Source organism: Balaenoptera borealis, assembly GCF_965194805.1.
Source record: "Balaenoptera borealis genome assembly, chromosome: 13".
NCBI classification, from domain to species: Eukaryota; Metazoa; Chordata; class Mammalia; order Artiodactyla; family Balaenopteridae; genus Balaenoptera; species Balaenoptera borealis.
This window is the reverse complement of record NC_138870.1, coordinates 2,066,511-2,089,611: the sequence shown is the minus strand read 5'-3', so window position 1 is coordinate 2,089,611 and position 23,101 is coordinate 2,066,511. Positions and strand designations below refer to the sequence as shown.

The 23,101-nt window shown below is 51.4% G+C and overlaps 2 protein-coding genes across 7 annotated transcripts in view; one reads left to right on the top strand and one right to left on the bottom strand.

Annotated features, from left to right (window-relative positions):
* Window positions 1-2,189: 2,189 nt before the first annotated feature.
* Window positions 2,190-23,101, bottom strand: part of DCP1B (decapping mRNA 1B) — a 53,698-nt gene continuing 32,786 nt past the window's right edge. Inside the window, exons 4-10 of one of the 5 annotated variants that reach the window (XM_082350495.1) lie at window positions 16,587-16,653; window positions 14,353-14,488; window positions 8,924-9,052; window positions 6,717-7,409; window positions 6,256-6,366; window positions 4,476-4,724; window positions 2,190-2,407 (exon numbers count right to left, since the gene is read on the bottom strand). In XM_082350495.1, coding sequence (XP_082206621.1) covers window positions 2,327-2,407; window positions 4,476-4,724; window positions 6,256-6,366; window positions 6,717-7,409; window positions 8,924-9,052; window positions 14,353-14,488; window positions 16,587-16,653 — 1,466 coding nt within the window. In that variant the 3' untranslated portion in view covers window positions 2,190-2,326. The other 4 variants (XM_082350497.1, XM_082350496.1, XM_082350498.1 and 1 more) reach the window with 4 other exon arrangements.
* The window catches only part of CACNA1C (calcium voltage-gated channel subunit alpha1 C), a 556,614-nt gene continuing 550,172 nt past the window's right edge, over window positions 16,660-23,101 (top strand). For both annotated transcript variants that reach the window (XM_082350478.1, XM_082350477.1), the window contains exon 1: window positions 16,660-19,384. In XM_082350478.1, coding sequence (XP_082206604.1) covers window positions 19,249-19,384 — 136 coding nt within the window. In that variant the 5' untranslated portion in view covers window positions 16,660-19,248. The remainder of the gene's footprint in view (window positions 19,385-23,101) is intronic.

The following is a 23,101-nucleotide window of genomic DNA, read 5'->3' as shown; positions in this document are numbered from 1 at the left end:
CCTCGCCCCAGCGGGAGCCCCGTCGGGCAGGATGGAGCCGGAGCCTCTCAGCCCGAGGAGCCATTTCCCTCCATGGCTCCCATCTAATCCCTGTGAGGACCCGAGAGCTGCGCGCTGCTTTCGTTTACAGATGAAAGAACAGCATCTCAGACGAGGTCCCTCGTCCAGGACGTGAGGGCAAGTCCGCCTGACCAAGGCCCCGTGTTCTGTCCCTGCACCAGGCAGAACCGACTTGGGTCACTTCTCCAGGGTTGAAATCCAGTGCCCGGGATAACACTGCCCAGGGACCCATCTCAGGCTTCCTTGCCCTTGGAATTCAATTGGCTTCAAGCTGCTGCCGGAAGCCAGCGACATGGAGGAGGGCGTCCAGGATGGTCTCAGAATTTGGGGTGAGGTGGGAAAAAGCAAAGTGAGTTTACATGTGAGATCTAGTCCTGGGTGCTTAGATAACACTGCAATCCATTTCCCGGACCCTCCAGAGAAAGGTCGTTGGACAAAGCAGCTCCCACCTGCTTCCCACACAGAGGAAATCAGCTCTTCATCTCTGAGCCCTTTGAAAGGGGGCTCAGTCTTTGGTCTGAACAAACCGGGCCTGTCACTTTCAAAGTGGTTGATTCCAGTAAAGGATGGAGCATTTGTTTTCAAAACAGACCACTGTGGTGCTGACCTAGAAAGGCCCAGTGAAGCCTGCGGTGTGGGTCTGACCACACCGGGCACGGGGGGCCCCTCCAGCCACAGTGCACGGCCCCCTTTTCACAGTAGGTGCTGCAACTGAGATTTCTATTTTATTTATATAACAATCAAGTAAAGAAATACATATTTCAGAAATTAGCCACTTGCTACCACAAATATATGAGAAGAATTTTCAGTGGGATTCATTTCTCCCCAGCTGGAGAAGCCACCCTCAACGTGTAATTCAGATCAAAGACGTGCCCGCGGGTTTTAAAGGTCGCCCGCGGTCTGGGAGACGGTGGATTTTGCTCCGGTTTGAGTGTGTGCCGCCGAGGTGAGCGTCACCGATGCGGGGCAACGGGGCCGTGTGTCTCCCCTTGCCCCACACTCCCCGTAAGAGCCCTGAAACGCTGCACACGCGATGACGAGCTTTGGGGATTCTGTGGTCTGTCAGGGCGTTAGGCGCTGTAGGAGACGGAGAAGCAGAGGGAAGCGTCCCTTCCTGACTCAGGAGGGAACAGCAGCCCCGCACCCCGGCCTCAGGGCGGCCGGCAGGGTGGGCCCCTCCTCGAAGGGAAGGCGCTCTTCTGCGGGCGGGCGGAGGGGAGGCGCTCCCCGCCCGCCCTCGCCTGGTTACGCGCCTACCCCAGGTCTGAGCTTCCAGTTCAGGTCTGGGCATCAGAAGCTGTGAGGAAACCTCCTGCCCCGCCTCCTTTGTGACCCCTGAAAGGAGAACAAGGCCCGGCTCCTGTGTGGGCCTCTAGAGATCTTTTTATGGTCCAAGAATAAACAGGGCTATAGAAACACAAAGCTCACTTTATCTCCAGTGCGCAGCAGGGACCAATTCCGGGGCCGACTCAAGCGGGGGGCGGGCTTGGGGGAGAGCAGGCCCTCGTCTCTGTGAACACGAGTCGTCAGTCCGCTCCACGACCTCAAGAATCCTTGCTGTCGTGCCCGCACTCCACTGCCTCCCCACAGAGGCTAAGGACCGGCCTCAGAATCTTCTGTGACCTTCCTCTCAGCACGTTTTGCTGAAAATGATGAAACGTTCCTTTGGAAGCAGGCAGGCTTCTGCCGGAAGGAGCGGACAGACGCGGTGTTGCTGGAAATCTGGGCCATTTGTGGACCCCTAAACAACTCCCCCCTGGGGACTGGCGATAAATATCTTTAGAGATCATTTCCCTTCGAAGGCCCAACGGATGTTTACAAAGGAAAGGTTTACTTTGTCTGGAAGAGGCTGGCGGGGCGCGTCAGTGGTCACGGGCTGACACTGCCACCTGGCGGTCGGCGCGTTCTCCGAGTTCCAGAAATAACCGGGACTGCTAATAAGAAAGAAACCACATTCCCAGAACAGCCCTTCCCACAGAGAGGCAACTCATCTAGAAATGGCCCAGTACATGTAAGAAAAAATCATTTCAGCTGTGTGTTTACCATGTGATATGAGCAAAGGACTTTTCCTACCCACTCAATTCTTGGTACCAGGTGCACTGAAGAATGTAATGAAAAAACTGCGCGACTGAAAAAAGCCTGAAGCATTTTACTTCATATGATACATACTTTTTAAAAAAGGCAGAAACATTTAGGGAAACAACATTTGACATGAAAGAACCTTGAGCCGGAGGGCCTTGGAGATCAGTCTTAAAATGTTTTGCTTTCACAGAGTCTTTTTCATGGCCGCTTGTGTCATGCTGAAGAGATAAGCTTCGTAGATTATATTTAAGAAGTTGTCGTCATTCTGGAAAACAAAAATCAAAAGCCCCAGGGGGATGTGATTTGGTTGGCAGAAACGAGAGGCTTTCTGTGTCTTGGGGCTGAACGGGCACCTGATCCTAGGATGCTCCCCTCCACCTGCGCGTGCTCACAGCGGCTAGTTTTTAAGCTGAACAGTCAGTGGGGCTGCAGCCGGGCCAGAAGGGTCAGCTGCCGGTCCTCGGTGGCCAGCCTGGGACACAGCAGGTGCTCGTGGCCTGCAGCTCAGGCGGGCACCAGCCTCGGGGCAGCACGGAGCGGGCCGGCTCCTGAGAAGCCTGGCCTCCTGTGTGGAGAGACCTGGGGCCCCCGGGAGGCTGCACGGGGAGGACATAACCCAGCTCAGTCCTCTGAGCCTGGCTGGGAGGTCACTGGTGGCTCTGAGAGGCCCCCGAGTCGCCCACAAGGGGTGCCTTCGTTGTTGGGCGTTAAGACTTCACTGGCAATGTGCTTGGCTGGTACCCTGCCAGAGCCAGTGCATCTCCACCCCCCTGCACCACCCCCGTTAGCTACGGAAAGCTCTGGCCTTGGCAAGCCGGCAGCGGTGAGACTGCGGGCTCTGGGCCCCTCCTGCCACTCTCGGGGCCGAGGGAGCCACGGTCCCATCGGTGGTTTTCTCTGTTTCTGGTGTTGGAGACGGCTCCCTCCCACCCCGTCCTTTATCGCTCTGGCGATTCACCCACGTTTCACACTCCCGCTCGGCCTGGAACCAGGCTACCCTGGCTTTCCTGCAAAGTCTCCGAGCACGAGCCTGTGTCCTAACAGCAGGCAGAGAGCAAAGCTGAATGCCTGAGTGACTCCCAGCAGCTCATGGGGAAGACGCCGTCTAGAGCACGGGGAACGTGAAACGCAGGCCGGGTGGAGGGAACGGACATATGGTCTCTAACGAGCGAGGTCCAGGGGCTGCTCCAGACTTTAGGGCTCCCCATTACTGCACAGAGATCTTTGGAACAGTGTTATTAAATGGAATAAGCCAGAAAAAAATGTGGAACTTTTACATTCAAGGTTTTTGTTTATTGCTCACAGAAAAGGAGCTTACAGATGTCCTACCTAAGTCCTCACGAACTTCTCATGAACGGCTTCTAGAAAAGGTGGAAAACACCCTTATTTATGAATTAGCAAGGTGCGGTCATTTCTCGTCCGTCTTTGGCAGATTGCTACTCTGCTTTCACACTCAGATGCTGATTTCTGGCCCCATTCCCTTCCTTCTCTCTAAAATCTGTTACCTTCAAAAAAACATTCTTACCAACGGCGACTACTGTCTGTTTGAGTAGGATGAGACAGAGCAAACGTGCCGGCCGCTCTCAAGGTCGCCTGACACTCAAGCAAAGTACCACAAAAACCTTACGGACTGTCTGCGAGAAAGGTACCTCGGAACGTGAGCGGCGGAGGCTGCGGCCCGCCTGGGTGAGCGCCCTGCACTTTGCAAGGCCCGTCTCGCGTTAGCGGTGGGCTTTGCCATCTCCCGGCCCGTCGCGCGGTGGGGAGGGCCGCGGCCCCGGCTCTGCTATTGACTGGCTGGCGACCTCAGGCCGGGCCCTCAGCCTCGGCGTGCTGGTCTCTAACACCGTGCCCGGCCCAGAGCTCTGTACAAGCGTCACCGCCCTTATTACTTCACAGGGGCCCGAGGAAGCCACCCCAGCCTCTCCTCACTGGCGGGTCTCAAGGTCATCTATGAAACATGCCACGGTCGTCACGGCCACTCCTGCCGCCCCAGCTGCGTCCTCCCCGGGGAACGGCCTGGACGCTGCCGCGGGCTCAGGGCCGCCCTCCCCCCACTGCCCTCTGGCTCCCGACGGCCCCACAGACCGGGGACCCTCCCAGGGGCGGCTTCGCCTCCGCCTCTTCTGCCGGGTGGCACTTGAGGACTTAGCCCTGCAAATCACAACGCCCAGAGCCACGCTGGGCCTCTGAGACGCACGCAGAAGCGCTGGTCTCGGGGTGAGCTGCTGCCGCGCCCTCTCACCCTTGGGGAGCGGGAAGCGGGCACAGGCACCAGCAGGGCAGCAGGCCGCTGGCAAAGGCCGATGAGGAGGGAGGCGGCGCCCTCCTACCTGGACGAGGTGCAGCAGGGCCTCCTGGAGCTGCGGCTTGGTCAGGGCACGGCCCGGCGTCCTGGGGGGCTCCGGCGTCCGCAGGGGCAGGAGGGGGCCGCTGGGGGTGGCCGCTGGGTCCTGGCTTCCCGGGGGCAAGAGCCCGCTGCCCCTCTCTGGCGGCGGGGCCCAGGGGGGCTGCGCGAACACCAGTGGCGACATGAGCGGAGATAGGCCTGCGGCGGGTGGGGCGCGCCGGGGCGAGAGGACCTGCGGGTGGGAAACGGGCCAACGGGTGGGCGGGTGAGGGCGGCTCGCGCACGGGGCGAGTGCAGAGGGCGCGGAGGACACAGCGGGTTCAGTGTTAACCGTCCATGGCTGCGGGCGACGGGAGGCCAGTCTCCATCTGCCCGCTCCTCCCTCCAGGGCACCGGCGGCCGGCGCCTGCTGTCCTGACTATGGTCCCCATGGCAGGCAAAGCTCGCGCTCTGAGCAGCACCTCCTTTCTCCGGCTTCCTGTCATCGCCTGGGGACACAGGTCAGGACCCCAGCCTTTCGGCCGGGGCTGTCCGTCTGCGTCCCTGCCCGGCTGCAGCCCCGAGCTTCCGCCGTGAGGGACCCACCGGCCACTGCCTGCCCCCTCGCCTGGTGCGGCGGGGCGGGCAGGCGGCGGGGTCACCGTCCACCCCACCTCTTGACTCTCCGTGCTCGGGTCTCGGGGGCAGCCCTGGGGCCACTCCTGCAGGCGTGCAGGTGGCCATCCGTCTGGGCGGGTCTGTCCGCCTGTCTTGGCCACCAGGCCTAAAACCAGGGGTCCCAATAGTGTTTCCAGTTGTGCAGGCGACAGCTGACCCACCTGATGCTTACAGCCACCTCTCACTTGTCCCCAGCTCAGGTGAGAGGGAAGGGTGCTACTGTTAGCCTCCTGAGGCCCAGGGGCTCATGAGACCAGGCACAGGGCCAGCCGTGGTTTCAGAAGCTCCCTGGGCGTCGTCTTGGGCACCAAGTAGCCTGGAGGAGGGCGGGTGGTCTGCTTAACCGTCCCTGTGCGCCGTCGCGAGGAGCGGTGGCTTCGCAGGCAGTCACAAGAGCACCGCGGCCCCGCACCTCGCGAGCACTGGAAGGGGACCTGCCTGCAGCTGGGGATGGGCAACGATTAGCCCCGACTTCCTAGGGTCTAATCTAGATCCGCAGGGGAAAAAGCAGAAGGAGGGGGGCAATGTGACAGTGAAGTGAGGACGAGGGCAGGGTACAGCCGTGTCTCCAGGGCAGCAGGAACTCAGATCTGAGATTTTCATCAGTACCAGGCAAGAACACTCTGACTCACAGTCTTACATACACGAAGACTGTGCTCCACACCGATGGTCTTTGTTCCAAAAAGTGAGAGATTTCTGAGGCACTGTCGTAAGCTACTTGCCAAAACACGACAGAAGGACCAACGTCATAAATAGGGAGAACTTCCTAATTTTTAAACCCAATGCATTTTCAGTGAATTTGTACCAATCCAAATGGAAAAAAAAAAATCCATCTGATCTCCAGATGTTACCCATAGGCAGTGAAAAAATGGAAAAGCTTTCGGTTTTCTCACTGTTCTAAGTTATTAGTGACTATAGAGAACCATCTTCCCTGGGAGGACAGAACATTTCTAAGAATTACAACATTTCCCCTCTCTGGCAACCAGTGTGTATGTCGCGGGCAGGGAGAGAGCCTTCTACCTCTCCTGACCCTCATTAAGCTACACCCGCTCAGACAGACAAGGAGGCTGCACCTTCCGGGGTCAGTGACCTGCTTTTCTGCTGACCTCAAGCGCCCACGGGCTGCGGCGTCCGCAGGGACAGGGCACCCAGCTCCTCATCTCCATGTACCACGTGCAGCAGGGGCGGGGCACGCACTCAGTGCTTGTAAGCACGGCCTGGATAATGAACACACAATAATTTACTGTGGACCGAAATAACCAGACGAGGTCAGGTGTCTGGCATCCCCGGACTGATTTCAAATGATTTCAGACCCTAGGTTTCCGAGGTCAAAGATTTGGGTTTTTCCCACGGCCACGTCAAACCTCGTCGCGTGAAGGCTTAACTGTAGGAGTGAAGCCTCTCTGAAGGGAGGAGCTCCCAGACTGCTGGGCCAAGGCCAGATCCCCTTCCAGGCAGGCGGCGAAGGCGGGGACGCGATGCGCAGACGGGGCTAAGGCCCGCGGCCTGCACGGAACGTCCCGCCGACCCCGCGCCACGGCAACACCTCCCGGTCGGCAGCACCTACCTGCAGGAGGGGGGCCTGCTGCTCCGCGCTGGGGGTCTGGTCCGTCCAGGACTCCAGGGGGTTCCGTGCTCGGGCACGCGGGGTGGCCGCGGGGAACTTGGCCGCCAGGGCGGGGCGGCCGGGCGCCGGCAACTGCTGCTCCTGCTGCACCGCCTGCAGCTTCCACAGCAGCTCCCGCGGGGAGACCTCGCTGGGCCCCGGGGGCTGACGGCCGGGCCCAGGGCCGGGGGGCGCTGGCCTCGGCAGTGCCCGGGGCCCCGGCGTCTGCGGCGGGAGGGTGGCGGCCGAGGCGGCTGGTGCCGGCGCCCCGGGAATGCTCTGGAGCCGGTCCGGCGCGTTCTGAGTCCTGGGGGCACCGTGCACGCGGCGGGAGACCTCGGGGCCGCGGGGAGACCCTGGCCGGGCGGCGTCTCTGCAGGGCCAGCTCTCGGGCAGCTCTGCCAGCGGCTGCAGGTCTGCGCTCCCCACCAGGAGCTTCTGAATGGCGGGACAGAGCTGCTTGTCGACCGGGGGCGAGCGTCTGCGGGGTTCCTCGTAGGACAGGGAGCGGACGACCCCCTGCCGAATCGGAAGCTTCTCTTGCTGCTGCTGGTGGAGGGTCTTTGGAGGCCCCGCGGCTTCCTGACACGTAGCTTTGTCCTGCTTCCCGAAGAGAGCCGTCAAGGACAGGTGTTGGGGTTCAGGGTCTAAGGTCTGGAACAAATAACCACGTCTGAAAATGGGGCCACATGTAATTGGGTTATATGGGGGGCAGTGAGACATAACTTACCTACCCGATGATTTCTTCTATTTACAAAGAGTCAATTAGAAAGGATGAAGAAGCTTAGTGACAACAAACTCTACACATTTGGGACCTCCTTTATAATGTCAACAATTTTCACAGCCTTCTCCCTCCCACCCCCAAGACGGCTGTTATACGATCAGTATCTGCTGATTGATGAACAGGCACATGGTCCTTGCTGGGCCTGGGGTTCACAGGCTGGGGACCACTGTGGCACAAAGCTACAGACACTAAAAGGCAAATGATCTCTTCAACAGGAAGCCCATCTATCCCTGCAAAGTACAGGAAGACACTGAGGATACGCAGAAATGTGAGGTTTTCAGAATTCCTGGTAGTATCCACAGAACTACAGAAATTGAGGGCTGAAAGAAACCTAAGTCATTTAGTCTAACTTGATCCTTCCAACTACGTAACAGTAGCAATAACAACCCGTCAGATGCGTAACACCCCAATCCCTGCCCCCCCTGCGCCGCCGTGGCTGGTAACCAACCCGCTTCCTTCCTGCCCTTGTCATCTGGCGTCTCCCTGCTGCTTTCTCTCTTGCTGGGCTAAGAAAACATGAGATTCTCCTAAAGTCAACATATTCCGGTTTCTCTCTTAAAATAAAAAATGTCCATGAAAAGCAAACTTATAATAAAAGCTAAAAGATAATTAGAAAAGACTTATGTTTTTTACAAAATTCAATATAAGACTTGCATTAGACAGTCTTTATGTTTTTGGTCTCCATGTTCTTTTTTTTTTTTGAAATTGATTTAAACCAATTCCCTTTAAAAAAAACCTTTAGTGAGGAATAACCATAAGAACCGGAAGCAGCCACACTCAGTGATGGGACTTGCAGATTAGCAATTTTGCTAATGCTGGACTCTTCTGAAAAATATATATGCTCATACAGAAACTGCTGTCATGCTTATATCTTAGATGCAAAAACAATGACAAGCCATGGGTTCTAAAGGGGGGTTTGACACCAGTCCTTAGACCAGGAATCCCATATACACACACAGCGCCTGGCCCCGGACCTGGCACCACGGGGGCGCGTGGGCCGTGGCTCCCTCAGGGGGCCGTGGCTCCCTCAGGGGGCCGTGGCACACCAGCTTTCCACCTCGGAAGAATACAGCCCGACGTGTAACGGTCCCGTCAGCTCTGACATGATATTAGGTTGCTGTCTTTTTAGAATACGTTATCCTCTAAGGAGTTCAAGTCCACAAGGGATTAGCACAGAGTAAGGGAAATGCCAAAAGGAAAAACTGCAACCCCCTTCTAGGAAGAGTAAATTATTAATAATGACAAAAGCTCTACTTTGAAATCTCTCTTTCCTGGATTGACCTTAGGGCACCTGCAGAGCATCGGCCCCGCCTTGACCGTGCTCCGGGCCAAGGTCCCTCAGGAGCCCCACAGAGGCCCCGGCGGAGCGCAGAGGGCTGTGCACCTGGCTGGGCCGAGGGCCGCGCTGCTGCCGGCTCCCACTGGGCTTCACCGGAATCGGCTTGATGAGATTGGGGTTGTCGTAGATGGCGGACGAGCTGCTGATCTGTTTGGGCTCAGGACAGGCTTTACACTGAAATGGAAAGAAGAACCTCATTTTTGGTGTAAAAGAAGCTTTAATCTTTTAAAAAGAACGCATCTTCTTGCTCTTTATTTTATCTAGTTGGTACTTAAAAAAAAATAGATCTCCATGTACAAAGGAAAATCCCTTACTCTCCTCTGATATGAGCTACGTTTGAGTATAAGTCAAATTCAGGTCGAATTTTTCTTAGTTTGTGCAATTCCGTGCCCTAAAGTATTAGGTCGGCCTGCAGGACCTGGAGGCCCTGAGACGCCCGGATGCCTGAAAGGCCGCGGGTCACCGGGAAGCAGCCGCAGCCTCCCGCCTGCCCTTCCGGGATAGACGGTGGAGGCAGCACCCCCTCGGTGCCGTGTCTGGGCCGCGGGAGGGTTCTGCGCGCGGCTGGCAGTTGACTGAAGGCTGCAGCACTGCGTCCTCACAGCGACCAGCCCTTTGTAGTCGACAAACCCAAAAGTCAAGCTGACCCAAACCGCTGATTTAAAAATTACTAACGTCATCTTTATTTAACAAATGGCTTTTTGCACAAACAGAGTAATTCAAATCCCAGTGCTCGGAGCCGCTCGCTACAAATTAGAATTTCACAGAGAAAGAGACGAGAGACAAGCCTCATCGTTTCAAACCCTGAGTCATTATCACACATTAATCTAACCAACCATGCGATCACTCACACAGTAGGATTCGTAACAGAGAGGGCACAGCAGTGATGTCTGGGTTTCCCTTGTTGAAACACCAAATAAAACTCACTGTAAAACGCGGCCTTCTGCACTATGGACCCCGCAGCATTGTTAGTTTCAGCTGCAGAGTTGCGCCCTCGGGCCAGGACACACCTCACCATACGGAGGTGGAGTGGCTGCGAATACAACCTTGTCCCTGGGGTCCCCACGGTTCCCAGTGTGCTTTATGGCTATTGGCTGTATTTTCTACTCAAGGATGTAGGGGCCTGGGGCCGATTACCACCATGCTCACTTAGGTTTATAAAGTTAACTGCACAAAGGACTAATTATTTTCTGCCAATAATTTGTATATTTGGCACTAGTATTGAATGGCACGTGAAATCACTTTATGAGTCATAAAATGTCATTTCTTTTTTTGTTGTTTTTTTGTTGTTTTTTTTTTTTGTGGGATCTTCCCAGACCAGGGATCAAACCCGTGTCCCCTGCATTGGCAGGCGGATTCCCAACCACTTCACCACCAGGGAAGTCCAAATGTCATTTCTAATTCTTCTTAGGTGAATGATGGCTGCAGGACCCACTGGCCTGGGTTCTAAGATGTGGATCACCAACGCAAGACAAGAGGGTAGCCTCATACAGTCACTGATAAAATGTTGGCGTGAAAAGCCTTTACCGCCGGCTGGCCGCGCAGAGAAAGTGGCCGCTCGGCTCACTTCCGCGAGTGGCCCTGTCTGTGCGCAGGGACCCTGGGTTGCAAACTGCTTCACTGTGTACCCATGCATGTGGGCCGCAGGCAGCTCCCTCCGAGGAAAATGGCCAGAAGCTGCTTTCTGTGTCACTAGGACGGGCGACCTACCAATGAGGCTTCACTGTCATGTAAAAAGTGCCCAGAACGAAACACCACTGATCTCGACAGTCTGCAGCTCGTTTTCCACTTGTTTAACTTTCTATGCCTCTCTCGACCCAAACACTTTAAACTACTTGGAAAAACATGCAGAGTTGGAGAAAGTATAGTGGATTCTTGACAGAGTACCCAAGGCCTTAACAACAATGTCACATGAGCCCGTTTTATCACACAAACTCATGTGTCCACGAGGGGAGAAGAGTCTGGGGGAAAGTACACTAGAAGTGCTTAAAGTAGACATCTCTGAGTGGTAGGATTATGGGTAGTTTTATTTTCTTTCTTGTACTCTTGAATTTTCTCAGTGAACATCAAAAGACACAGTAATTTCTTTAATTTCATAAATAAGTCAGAGCCATAGCTAGAGGACAACTATTCATTCTTGCCTTAGGCCACAAAACACGAAATAGTCTTAAATACGAAACAGTCCACTTATTCTTCTCTTTTCTTTTCCTTTTTGCAGTATCGTTGACTTGCAATGTTGTGTTAGCTTTAGGTGTACAACAAAGTGATTCAGTTACACATGTATAAACGTATTCTTCAAAACAGTCCACTTCTGAAGGCTCAGCACGTAGCCCCGCGGCCCAAGACCGCTCTGGCCCGGCTGCTTCCCCCACTCACCGGCACCCCAGCCCCGTGCCTAACCGGGAGGAGGCAGCTCAGAGTCACAGCACTGCTGCTTCACAGCACATTCACAGAAAGTTGTTTCTTCGGGGAGAAAACATAAAATATCGGCCAAAACAAGGTTTTTAAATTACTTTATTAACTTTGCATAAAAAGTCGTGTCTGGTGTCACCAGGCTTCACTTTATCGATATCATCTTCCTCCAGCTCAAAATGTTTCCTCCTCTTACTTTTTGGGATTTTCACACATTTACGAGGTTTAGAGTTGGAGAGGCCCTCAGAGGTCATTCGGTTAATACGCATCCAGAGCCGTGAAGTTCTTCTGTAACGTGCCTGGTATTCATCATTCTGTCTCTTCTTGAAAACCTCCAGTAACAGGAAATCCACTTCCTCGCAGCAAGAATCCTGAGGAAAGACTGTGTTTCCATGTCCCTTTCCTGCACCTGGGGCCCGGTCCACTCCTGATCCCCACATCGTCTGGCGTGTCCGTATGTGTTGGGAGAGCAGATGACACAGCGTAAGGCAAGGATAAAGCAGGGCTTCCTCACACAAGGGGACTCCTCGGGGGCAAATACACCCAGTGGGCAGATCAGAAACCATACGAGGGACAAGGAACACGGGAAGTAAGCCTTCAGAGACGTAACCTGTTGCCAGGTAAGTACGGGAGGAGAGGGCCGGCCTGCGGAGAGGCAGGAAGGCACTCTCAGGAAGCAACACTGTCACTGTGTTTGGGAGGAGCTCCCAACGCCCGCAGGGGCAGCGGGAGCACGAGGCAGCGAGGCGGGAAGGGTCACCCGAGACCGCGTGGCAGGGCGCTCGGAGCGGCCCGGGGCTTACACTCTGGGCGGTGAGAAAGCGAGCAGGATGTGGACCAGGGGCCACAGGACCGTGCAGGCGCTTCTGGACGGGATGTGACGGTACCTGGCCTGTGACGGCAGAAGGAAGAGCTTCTTCTGTTATTTATCGCACAGTTGGAGCGATGAACATTATGCATATGACATGAATTTGAATTTACAGAAAAGCAGAGTCTGCACACTGATTAGACCTCTGTCTTCCCTTCATGTCAACACTGTCACAACCGGATAGAACGTTGTTTCGACCTCAACAAGTTTATGCGCAGCGGGAGAGGCTGCCGTGAGTGTAACAAATGAGGAAGAACAAAACACATTCTAAAGAGTAACACACTGGTGAGTGCAGTGGAAGGGACAATCAACCTGAATGAAGAGATCTGGGAAAACTCCGTGTAAGAAGTGGCATTCTTCCTGGGCCTTGAAGGAGATGTAGATTCTGAAGGGCAAACAAAATAGGGAAACACTGCAAGTTGTGGGTACAGTACAAAGTGATGGCCTGAAGCCAGTCCCCAGGGCCGGGCACCGGTGCTTCTGAGTGTGCGTGAGCTCTGCGTTCAGAGGCTCAGGGAGCAGTACATCTCCCGCTCCCACCCCCGGGCCTGGAGACAGAGGCTCCGCAGCCCCGCAGGGCCCCCTGTTGCAGGGGGTGCCTCGTGATGGGCGGGCAGGAAGCAGGAGCGAGGGCAGAACCAAGGCTGCAGCCTTTGCCGGGGCCTCTGCACTTTAGGACTGGCGTGTTTGAATCATTTCAGGGGCTCCAGATGACAGGAGTGGCCCTGATACGACGGGGGTGGAGGACTCTCGCCCCGGGGTAGGCGGGCAGACAGGGCTGGGTCTCCCGGTCACAGGCACCCTCCTGGCTAGGCCTCTGGTATCTCCGAGAACTGGCTGGTTGGGGAGGGACAATCTCTCCCCAACCAGACTTTTAACAAGTCAAAACATCATAAAATAGAAACAATACAGTATGTGTGTTTGCGTATGTGTCTGTGTGTTGGGAGGAGGGAGGGAGAAGAAAGAAAATTTTTCTTCAGCGTTTGCATTTCTTATCTATACTGGCCACTGTTATGCCGTTGTCACAGAACCTAAGTTCCTTGAGGGCAAAAATGGCGCCTTTAAGGTGAATCTTCACTGTGCCTGACATAGTACAATTAGTAAAGTATAATTAAGTCACTGGGACATTTTTTCACGGCTGTTGAAGAATCAAATCAAATAAAAAGCGGATCCAGAGCTCGCTGTTACTGGCCGAAGCTGGGGAGAAAGCAACTGGGTCGGGGCCGTGACAGGGCGGGCGGGTGAAACCGTGCTTTGTTCACATTCGTTCAACAAGCCCTCGGGTGGGCAGCGCTGACCACCTGCGGGACTCGCACAGAGACGCCCGCGGGGGTGTCTGTCTCCAGTAGTGCAGCCTCTGGCCCCGCCTCCAAGGCATGTGCAGAAGCCTGGCAGGCTGTCCCCGAGGAACCCACGCCGCACACGGCCCTTCTGACTGCTTCCTGGTGTCATTTAACTTGTTTTCTACCTGCCCTGTTCCCCTCCCCTGTCATTTTCTGTTAGTGCTCAAGACTTAGGTTCAGGATCAGCTCTTCTGGCAGGAACACTTCCAGGCGTGCCGCGTACTTGACGTTCAGCCGCTGTGCGCGGCCGCCCGACCCGCCCGTGGTCAGGTTTCCGTCCGCCTTTCTCACAGCACTAATATTACTGATGATCTGTGCCTGACTCAGTTACTCCACCAGGGCTTTAGGCTCTGTCATTCCGTCCACATTTAACAGCTGGAGCTCTGTGGTGGAGAAGGCCTTTCCCGCATCAACCTGGATTATCCGGTGCCCCTGGCCAGGCAGGATAAATGCTTAATTCTTTCCACCGACCGCCAATTTTCAGAGGAAGGGGGTTGGACGTCCTTCCTACTGCTAGTGCCCTAGTACCACCAAGGATAGCCATGATTATTCCACATAGGTTATGCTCATTTCTTGTTAATTTTATCCCAAAGAATTTTATATTAATTTGTTGCTACTGTCAATGGGGTCTTCTTATTGGAGACTATTTGTATATACGAAGGTTACTGATTTCTTGGGCTGCCTTTGAATCCACTTAAAAGCAAACAGTCTTCAGCCTACTAAAAGCCAATAAAGATTGCATTTCTCCTGCACTTCTGTTTGACGGAAGGAACGGCACCAAGTCCGTCTCAGTGCGCAGGTCCCCACCGTGGAACTTAAGCAAGTATGCATCACAGGGAGACAGGACTCACCTTTGTGTATTCGTCCTTGGCCTTGGAGAGCATGCGCAAGATGTCTGCCTCCTTGCCCTCTCCCGAGCTGAGGCTCACGGGGGACGCTCCCACTACCGCTCCACGGTGGGCTTTCAACTGCTCGTACTGAGCGAGGCTAGAAAATCAGAAGGGAAATCCACACCAGAAAAGCCAATTCAACACAACCGGTTTTTGCAACTATCCAGTTCTCACCCAGTTGTTTTTATCTTGTTATAATCATGTTAGACATAAGACTGCTGGAACCGAAAGAAGAAAAATGGGAGTTGAGGTCCTGAGTACACTGACCACACGTACACCTCTAGAGTGGGGTGGGCCACCCCCGCCTGGGGCTGTTTTGTACAGAAAGTTAATGATGCATGGCCTGTGGCAGCTGTCACACAGCCAGGGCAGGGCTGAGCAGCTGGGATGGAGACCGGTTAGCCTTGCAAGGCCGAAAGTATTCACTACTGGTCTTTCTCAGAAAAAGTGTGCCAACTCCTCACTGAGAGCAGTAGAAAGGACTCATGTGTCGCTGAAGAAACCCAATTTAGGGTTCTCAAACCCTGGGCAAACCGCATGGCAAATCGGGCGTCTGCCCCTGGTTCCAAAGGGCCTTGAAGTCAAAGCGCGACTGATTCCAGCCCCTCGAATCCTGTGGTTTAGAAACAGAGCGAAGATTCCACCCCAGGAGAGGGGTACGAAAACAGAGCAGTGAGCAGCGCCGTCTGTTTTCCTGAAAACAACACAGAAGGGAGGCCAGATCGCTCCTCCGTGCTACAGCGAGGCTGAGAGGAATACTGCTCCCCGCGTGGGCTCTGACCGCAGCTCACGCGCCTTCATAATTGCCGCGAAGTTTACGGGGAAGGAGACCTGAGGACTCAGTGAGACGTTCAGTTCTAAGTGAGGACAGGCAGGGAATCCACACACATCGGCGGCTTGTTGCTCACCAGCGATCAGTTCCCAGCCCCAGCTGCGAAGGAATCACCGGGGAATCTGACAATCTTTACGCGGCCTCTTGGCTGGGCAACAGGGTGTTTTTTAATCTGCATGAAATCCTGCTATTATCATCCATTGCACAGTTTACAATAACATGGGTGTTCTAGGAACTCGCTGTTATGGTGGTAAATACCAGTTTGAACACACTTAATCACCACCTGCAGCTTGAGCCGGTTACCTGAAATTGGCTCTCACAAGCTAGGCTTTTCAGAAATCAATCTTATTTATAAAAAAGTACTCCCCACATTCCATATTTTGGGGTCACTTTTTAGCCATTTCCTTGACCCGGGATTTAAAATTGAAAAATGGTTCTTTTGCAGACGGAGCTGCTCTGTCGAATCTGCGCTGGTGGCGGCCAGACCCTGTGTTCGGCCGAGTCCAGTCCTGGGTCAGATCCAGCATGTGCAGGAAACTCATTTCCTTCTGAGGCTCTAAACCATCTTCATAAGCGCAGGGAAATAACTGCCTCCCAGTGAGCAGGCCTGGGGCTCAAGAACCGGTGAAAGGGGTTGATGGATCCCAGAGGAGACAGCACACTGACCCGGGCCTCCTCTCAGGGTCCTCAGGGGGGCAAGAGCGGGACAGGCAGACAGTCATTTCAGTTTCCCCCAGTGCAGACTGGGGTGAATCACAGGGCCTCGTGAGATTAACAAAAAAAGAGACTAGTAACAGAGAGAGAGAGACAGAGACAGAGAGAGGGGCTGTCTACTGATCACTAAACTAGTATTAGCTCAGATACTCCCAAAGGAACTGAAAATACAGACTCTCCGAAGCCCTCGCAGGGTCAGAAGGGAGGGAGGTCTGAGCCCCACGGGCAGACTTCAGGGCAGGAAGGATGTGGGCACCCCAGAGAATCTGGAGCAGCCTTTTAGAAGGGCTCTGAATGTTCTCTTCACTGAGATATACTGATAACTTTTCAAGGGAAAAAGCTGCTAATTTACAAAGGAGGATAATATTAAGGAAAACTGCCATCTGGAAAAATTCATATTACAGATTCTTCACACGTGCAGAAAAAAAATGAGGGGAACCCTTCTACATAATAAATCTTACCTAGTGGAAATGTAAAACATTGTCATTTATGTTTATTTTTCATTTATTAAGTAATAGTGAATGTGTTCCTAACCATGGTGAAAAGGACTGCAGTCAGAGACGTGCCCTGTTTAGATTACAGTGTAGCTACGTACACTTAGAAATACAAAGCACCAGGTCCTGACAAATACTCAGCCCGCAGCACTTACTTTTTCATAAGCTCTGCAATTCTTTGGCATTCTTCCTTGTCGTAAAACCAAATTCCATAAATGGACACTGCAAAAAACACATCAAACCAATTATGAGCATCTTCAAAACTACAAAATGGAAAGAAATTCACTTTCCATCTTGAGGGAAATACATACTTCTTGAATAAATGAAACCAGCCACTGGAGTTCAAGCTTGAAAACCTCGCACTGGGGCTTTTTAGGCCCACAGAGAACACACACATGTGCACACACACACAGACACACACTGAAGTATGTTGTCCTTAAAAATACAGCACCTGAACACAACAGGCACGTGGCGAATGCTTCTTAAATGCATGAACAGACTGAAAACGAGCCTCGACTCTAAGCTCCAGCTCTGAAACATCACTGCCGCCACAGGCCCGGCACACACTCACACACACTCCATCTTCTTTGTTAAGTATCGGAAACCTGAAGCACAAATTAGGCCTGGAAGCCTCCCTCCCTTCCCCTTCTCCCAGGAAGGTGTTAGTAACTGCAAGATTGGCTTTGAAAGCCCTAAGTGAGGACACGGTGCAGGAAAAACAAAATTCAGTAATAAATCTCCGACTCCAAAGTGTCTGCACGTAATATTTACAACTGTTGAAAGATGAGGTACAACTCTGACTGAATGATTTAGTAGTGAAAGAACAATGTGGCATAATATAGCTGCTATTGATTGATTTAACAATTTTCAAACAAATTGTATACCTTAATATGTGCCTGTCTAGGTCATTTTTATAGCAAAGGCTAAACAGGTCCAAAATACATTTATAAATATCTAGTTGAGGATCTGGTGGTATTAATCATATAAACAATACACTAACTATATATACATGTTAAAAAAAACTTCACTGAAATAGCTGCCATGTTATGACAGGGCAATGAAAACCAACATATTTTTAAAAGAAATTATTTTTAAAATTTAAACTTACAAAATATTTAATTATATGAATATAATTTGGTCATTAAAACAGCTGTGATATTTTGACAACTTTTCCCCCCACTCACCTGACCAATGACTTGGTGGGCGTTTCTGCTTCTTGTTAGTCAATATTCAGAAATCAAAGGGTACAGGAGATGTCGTTTTAGTGCTGTGTTAAGCAGATGTCTTTAAAAGGACCCTATAAATTTGAACTATCAACTTGCCAATAGGGGGCAATGGCGTCAACTCCTTGTGTGATGCGTGCACCAGGAATCTTTATCTTACCTGCGTGTGCAGGGGGAGGGGGGCAGCTTTTTCTTGATGGAACCATTGTGTCCTCTTAGAAATACACACACATACTCCTCTTTGATACATGGATACTCTGGAAAAAAGACGTCTGAGTTCTAAAGCCTATGCGCTGAGAGCCTTAATATCAAAAAGAAATTCTTTCATCTCAAGATCATTAAGCGAGTCTCTGAGAACTTGATTCCAGGCTGTTCCCGGTCCATCAACCCTAATCCCCAGCGCCAGCTGCCCCAACAGCTTCCCACACGCCGACCCACCTGCTCTGTGCTCCCTGAGCGAGAGTGGATCGGATCACCGACATTCAGCGACTAAAAAATCTGAAGACGTTGTATGTTTTGGAGGCTTTAATCCTCGTTACAAAACCAGGATCCTGCTCTATTCTTTGGTTAGAGTGAAAACCTCCTTTCCTTGGAGATGGAATTTTCCAAAATTATCAAAGCAGGAAAGAGGTAACAGGGGAGAGAAACACACAACTAAGAAATTCGAAGCCCACTAGCAGGGGAAGAACAGCCATTTGTGTCTCTTCAGTAGAACATATAAGTAGAAATATTTTGGGTGCCACTTTTGGGGGATGTTACACATTTGTGGCATTTGACATAAGGAACTAGGTTCTCATAAGGACTGGATGCCAAGGAAACTGCTGGTATAAATAGAAAAGTGGTTTGACGATGTTATTACTACGAGAAACTGAAATGCAGATGCAGGGGGAAGATACTGTGAACACATCTTTCAGGTGTTGCAGGGGAGGAAGGGAAGGCTGGGTCTGCAGCCTCACTGAGACGTTGTGGAGATTTCCTTAGGACCTGACCGTTTATCTCTAAAGCGACGTGACTCTAAAATTAAAATGGGGTCATTTTGAAACAGTTCTTTTCACCCCAGTTAATATGCAGTTTGAATGTACAATTTAAATAGTCAAGGAGGAGAAACAGATTTACCAACAGTCCTGGCTCCTGAGAGCAAGGCAAGATAACGAGTAGAACTGGGCCTAACTTTTTCTCCTTAAAATAGTTTCACAGAGAGGGCCACATTCCACCGCGGCTCCCGCCTCTCAGGCGCACGTTCCCAGCCGGGACGAGCCTATCTCTGTCCTGAACGAGGGGCACTGGAGCAGCTGGTGGTGACCATGCAAACCAGAGCCTGTCACCATCAGGGAGGTGAGGTGCTGATGGGTGGACAGAACCCTCATGTCTCACCCCCAGTTTTCCTGGGCGGCCACGGGGCGAGGCCGGCCTGGGCGGGCAGCGGGCGCCGCAGGGAAGAAAGAAGAAGGCCAGGTTGAAAAGGACCGGAGAAGGTGGCGTGGTTCTGGCATTCTCAAACTTGGAGGGATCGCCGTCACCTGACACGGGGCACAGCCTCGCGGAGCGCCGAGACGGGACCAGCAGAGATGTTCTGAGTGCCCCGGGACCCGCCATGCTGCGAGCCTTCCTCCCACCCACCACGCCTGGGTACCGGCCACTGCCCAGCCGCCCCGCCGAGATCCAGGTGGGCTTTAAGGGCACTGTGGTGCGTGAGGCTCAGCTCAGCTGTTCCTACATCACTCTTGGAGGTAAGAAACCCCACAGTGGAGCAAAGAATAGGAAGACCCTGAACTGCCTAATGATGCCCACATGTGACTCCCCGCGCTAAGAACACGTTTGGGGGCAATCTTCTTCCTGTTGATGAACACAGGACTTCAATAGCAGAGCTGTGAAATTCTGCCTAAAATTGCCCTGTCCTGGTTTACATCATGCTTTGGAGATTTGGGGTTGAAAAAAGCAATGTTTGAGGCAACAGGCAATGTACCATCGCCTGGTCATATCTGTTAAAACACCAGCTATTAACATCTTCTATTTCCCTCTTAATTCTGCAAGAAAGATTAGGAAAGCAAAATTTCCATGTTAGATTTCATGTCTGAATATTGTAGGTACAACAGACATGAGAGAGAGCAAGCTGATGGTATTCGATACAAATATTTTCTTCTTTTTGAATGTCTCTAGCAGCAAAATCCAAAGTTGATCAAATTTTAAGAGGCTAGTTGAGAGGGTCACAGAGGGAACGGCAAATGTCCTTGATGCGCCTTCATTAGGAAACCTCTGATTCTCATTAGCATGGTGTATGAGTTCATTCTGGAAGTTCTCTGGGGATTTACCTCTCTAGTTTATGTTTTAACAAATATTTCTATAAATCTCTTCTTTTAAGACATTTGTCATTTGTTCCATATTTGACTTCAAATACCTTTCAACTCCAAATCATGAAGGTGGCTTGCAATCTTTTTTTTTTAATTACTATAATTTTTTTTTAAAAATTATTTTATTTATTTATTTTATTTTTGGCTGCGTTGGGTCTTCGTTGCTGGGCGCGGGCTTTCTCTAGTTGTGGCGACCAGGGGCTACTCTTTGTTGCGGTGCACGGGCTTCTCATTGCGGTGGCTTCTCTTGTTGTGGAGCACGGGCTCTAGGCGTGCAGGCTTCAGTAGTTGCAGCACATGGTCTCAGTAGTTGTGGCTCGCGGGCTCTAGAGCTCAGGCTCAGTAGTTGTGGCGCACAGGCTTAGTTGCTCCGCGGCATGTGGGATCTTCCCGGACCAGGGCTCAAACCCGTGTCCCCTGCATTGGCAGGTGGATTCTTAACCACTGCGCCACCAGGGAAGCCTCGGCTTGAAATCTTTTAGCAATACTCATGCTACTATTTGTGCAACTTTAAAATACAAGGCCTATCTCCATACAGTTAGGAAGCAGATAAGACATAACTGCATAGGTGAAGTTATGTAGGCAGGATAAGGGTGTCTGACTCGGTAATGCTCTCCTCCCCGCTCCCCAACCCATCCCGCCCTCACTCTCTTTAAAAATAATCTCAGTAATTTCTCTCAGAAGGATAGGAAATATATTTTTTTTTAGTCAGTAGGCAGCAAAGAAGGCATTTAAGTTCTCTCTGTTCACTAGGAAAGCCATGGAAACCTGGCAGTGTAAATTACACAAACCTCTTCTGGGCACTTAAGGATAAGCCAAAAATCTCCAAATTCCTTCAAACCCCATTCTTTTCATGAAGTCTTTCTCAAACGAGTGGAATAATAATCCCAGTGGAAGGACCAAGAACATGTGATCACATGTTTGGTGTAGACACTTGTTTTTGAGACTTTGCTCGAATACAGAATTCCTTGTGCTATTTACCCCGTTCCAGTTTTTGTAGCTCAACCCCACGGATGGTGACTGGTGACTGGCATTTGGTTGTAAGCACACACACACAGCTACTATCCTACCGAAAGATCTCAAGGTAGTTAAGCAATTAGACGGTGAAAGGCATGAAATGTCAGAGCTGGAGGTTAGGCGCAGGTGTGTGGTTCAAACACTTTCTTCTCTAGTGAGGAGGGTGTTCTCTCTCTCATGGCCACAGTCATGTTTCCTGGTTCAATCTGTTTCCATAAAATACGCCCCTCCCCCAGCCTTACAAACAAAATACGTAAAGTGTGAAAACAATTTTCATGTTTGAATGATTTGTAGGCTCGGTTATAAGAGATGCGAATCCATCTTGCTTAACCTAAGGTTCATGTGAACTCTCAAAAGGTCCCAAGGAAGGATGGAAGGGAGGGAGGGAGGAAGGAGGAAGGGCATGCGAGAAGCGGGGTATCTGAGGGCAGGGGATGCGAGGCCAGCTTTGGCATCCACAGCTGGGAGGGAAAGAGGCTGCGCCTGGCTGCTCTGTGCTGACCCGGTACTTCTACCCCATTTGGAACGCTTTGCACCAAAAATGCATTCCTCCGGCATGTTCTTTAATGCCTTTAAAGTAACGTTCTTTCATTCACCTTCTGCCTCAGCCTCACTGACCAAACACGGACACGATCTTGTAAAACAAAACCTTCGCTGGCCCCCGAGAGTCTACATAGCATTGTTATCTTTGGCCCCTGGTCTGGTTCTTTTCATGTGACATAGTTTAACTGCACCTCACAAATCAGTGGTCCCATGATCTCCAAATACTGGAAGGTTCACAGCAGATGGGAAGCAGCTTCTCTTTTACGCGTGACTAATACTCATGAACATTTTGGGGGAAACAGTAGAAAACCTAAACAAATACTGTGAAGTAAGAACAGCCTCCCTCTTGCTAAATAAATTAACTTCCTTACAAAGTTAATGCCATAAACAGTAGCAGAAGCAGCCTCTGTACTAGAGCATTGCACTAATTTGGATCAAATTAATATTAATCTCCAACTATAAATGAGAATTTATTATCTCCGAAGAAAAAGATGGATTTATCTTTCAAAAAAGTTTTCATTTCTAACAAATGCATGTTATGTCGTTAGACCTTCCAAGTCTCCACAGAGGGCTTTATCCTCCCAAAATGGAAATCTTAAAGTCTGCTACTGCCCTCAGGTTCATGAAAGGTCACGTGGGATCTTCTCCATTATATACTAACTCCCTAATTTTATTTATTTCAGGGGAAAGTTGCTTTAGTCTAGGAGATTTAACAGAGTGAATAAACATTAAAAAAAAATTAAGAAGCAGAAAAAGTCGCAGGTAATAATAAAAATAAATAGGAACAACTGATTCTGTTTTGTTGGTCATTTAAACTTATATTTTCGTTTGCCCATATCTTGCTGGTTAATCCCCAAATCTCCCAGGAGTCAAATAACAAGCGTGGGCTCCTGAGGTGTCTTCCTTCCCTGAGCCCTTGTCCTTCAAGACTCCTCTAGGGGGAAACAGTCTCAAGTGTTTCTTTGCTCTCATACTTTTTCACACATCCTTGGACTTAAAAAAAAAAAGCATATGTCATAACTAAGTGTTTACCGAACTGCTCCCCCACTAGACCTGAGCTCCTGGAGGGCGGGACTTGAATGCATAATGACCAGCAAGTGGCACGTTCAACAGGTATTTGCTGAGTTGAGCTGAAATCCAAGACATCAGGATCTTGTACCATCTTACGTGATGGTTGCCACTATTCTGGTTTTACTAAACATCACAGTCTAGATGTGCTAGGTCCTCCCCAGGGACCGACTACAACTTGCCCGGGGCTCACAGCACAGGGTTTCCTGACGTCATCCCTTTTATTCTCCTGACCTCACTCAGAATTTGCTTCAAACATCTGATAATCTTAGGCATAAGTTATGTTGATGGGACTTTGTCATCAGCTCCTTAGGACTGTACATTCTATTGATCCAGCACTGTGTGGGCACTGACGTTCTCATTTTCTGTGTGTTTATTATTCTAACAATGCTACCAGAGACCAGTCTTCCTGATGGAGTACCTGTCAGGCATCGGCAACTAAGAGCTCAAAGAATGCAATTAATCTGC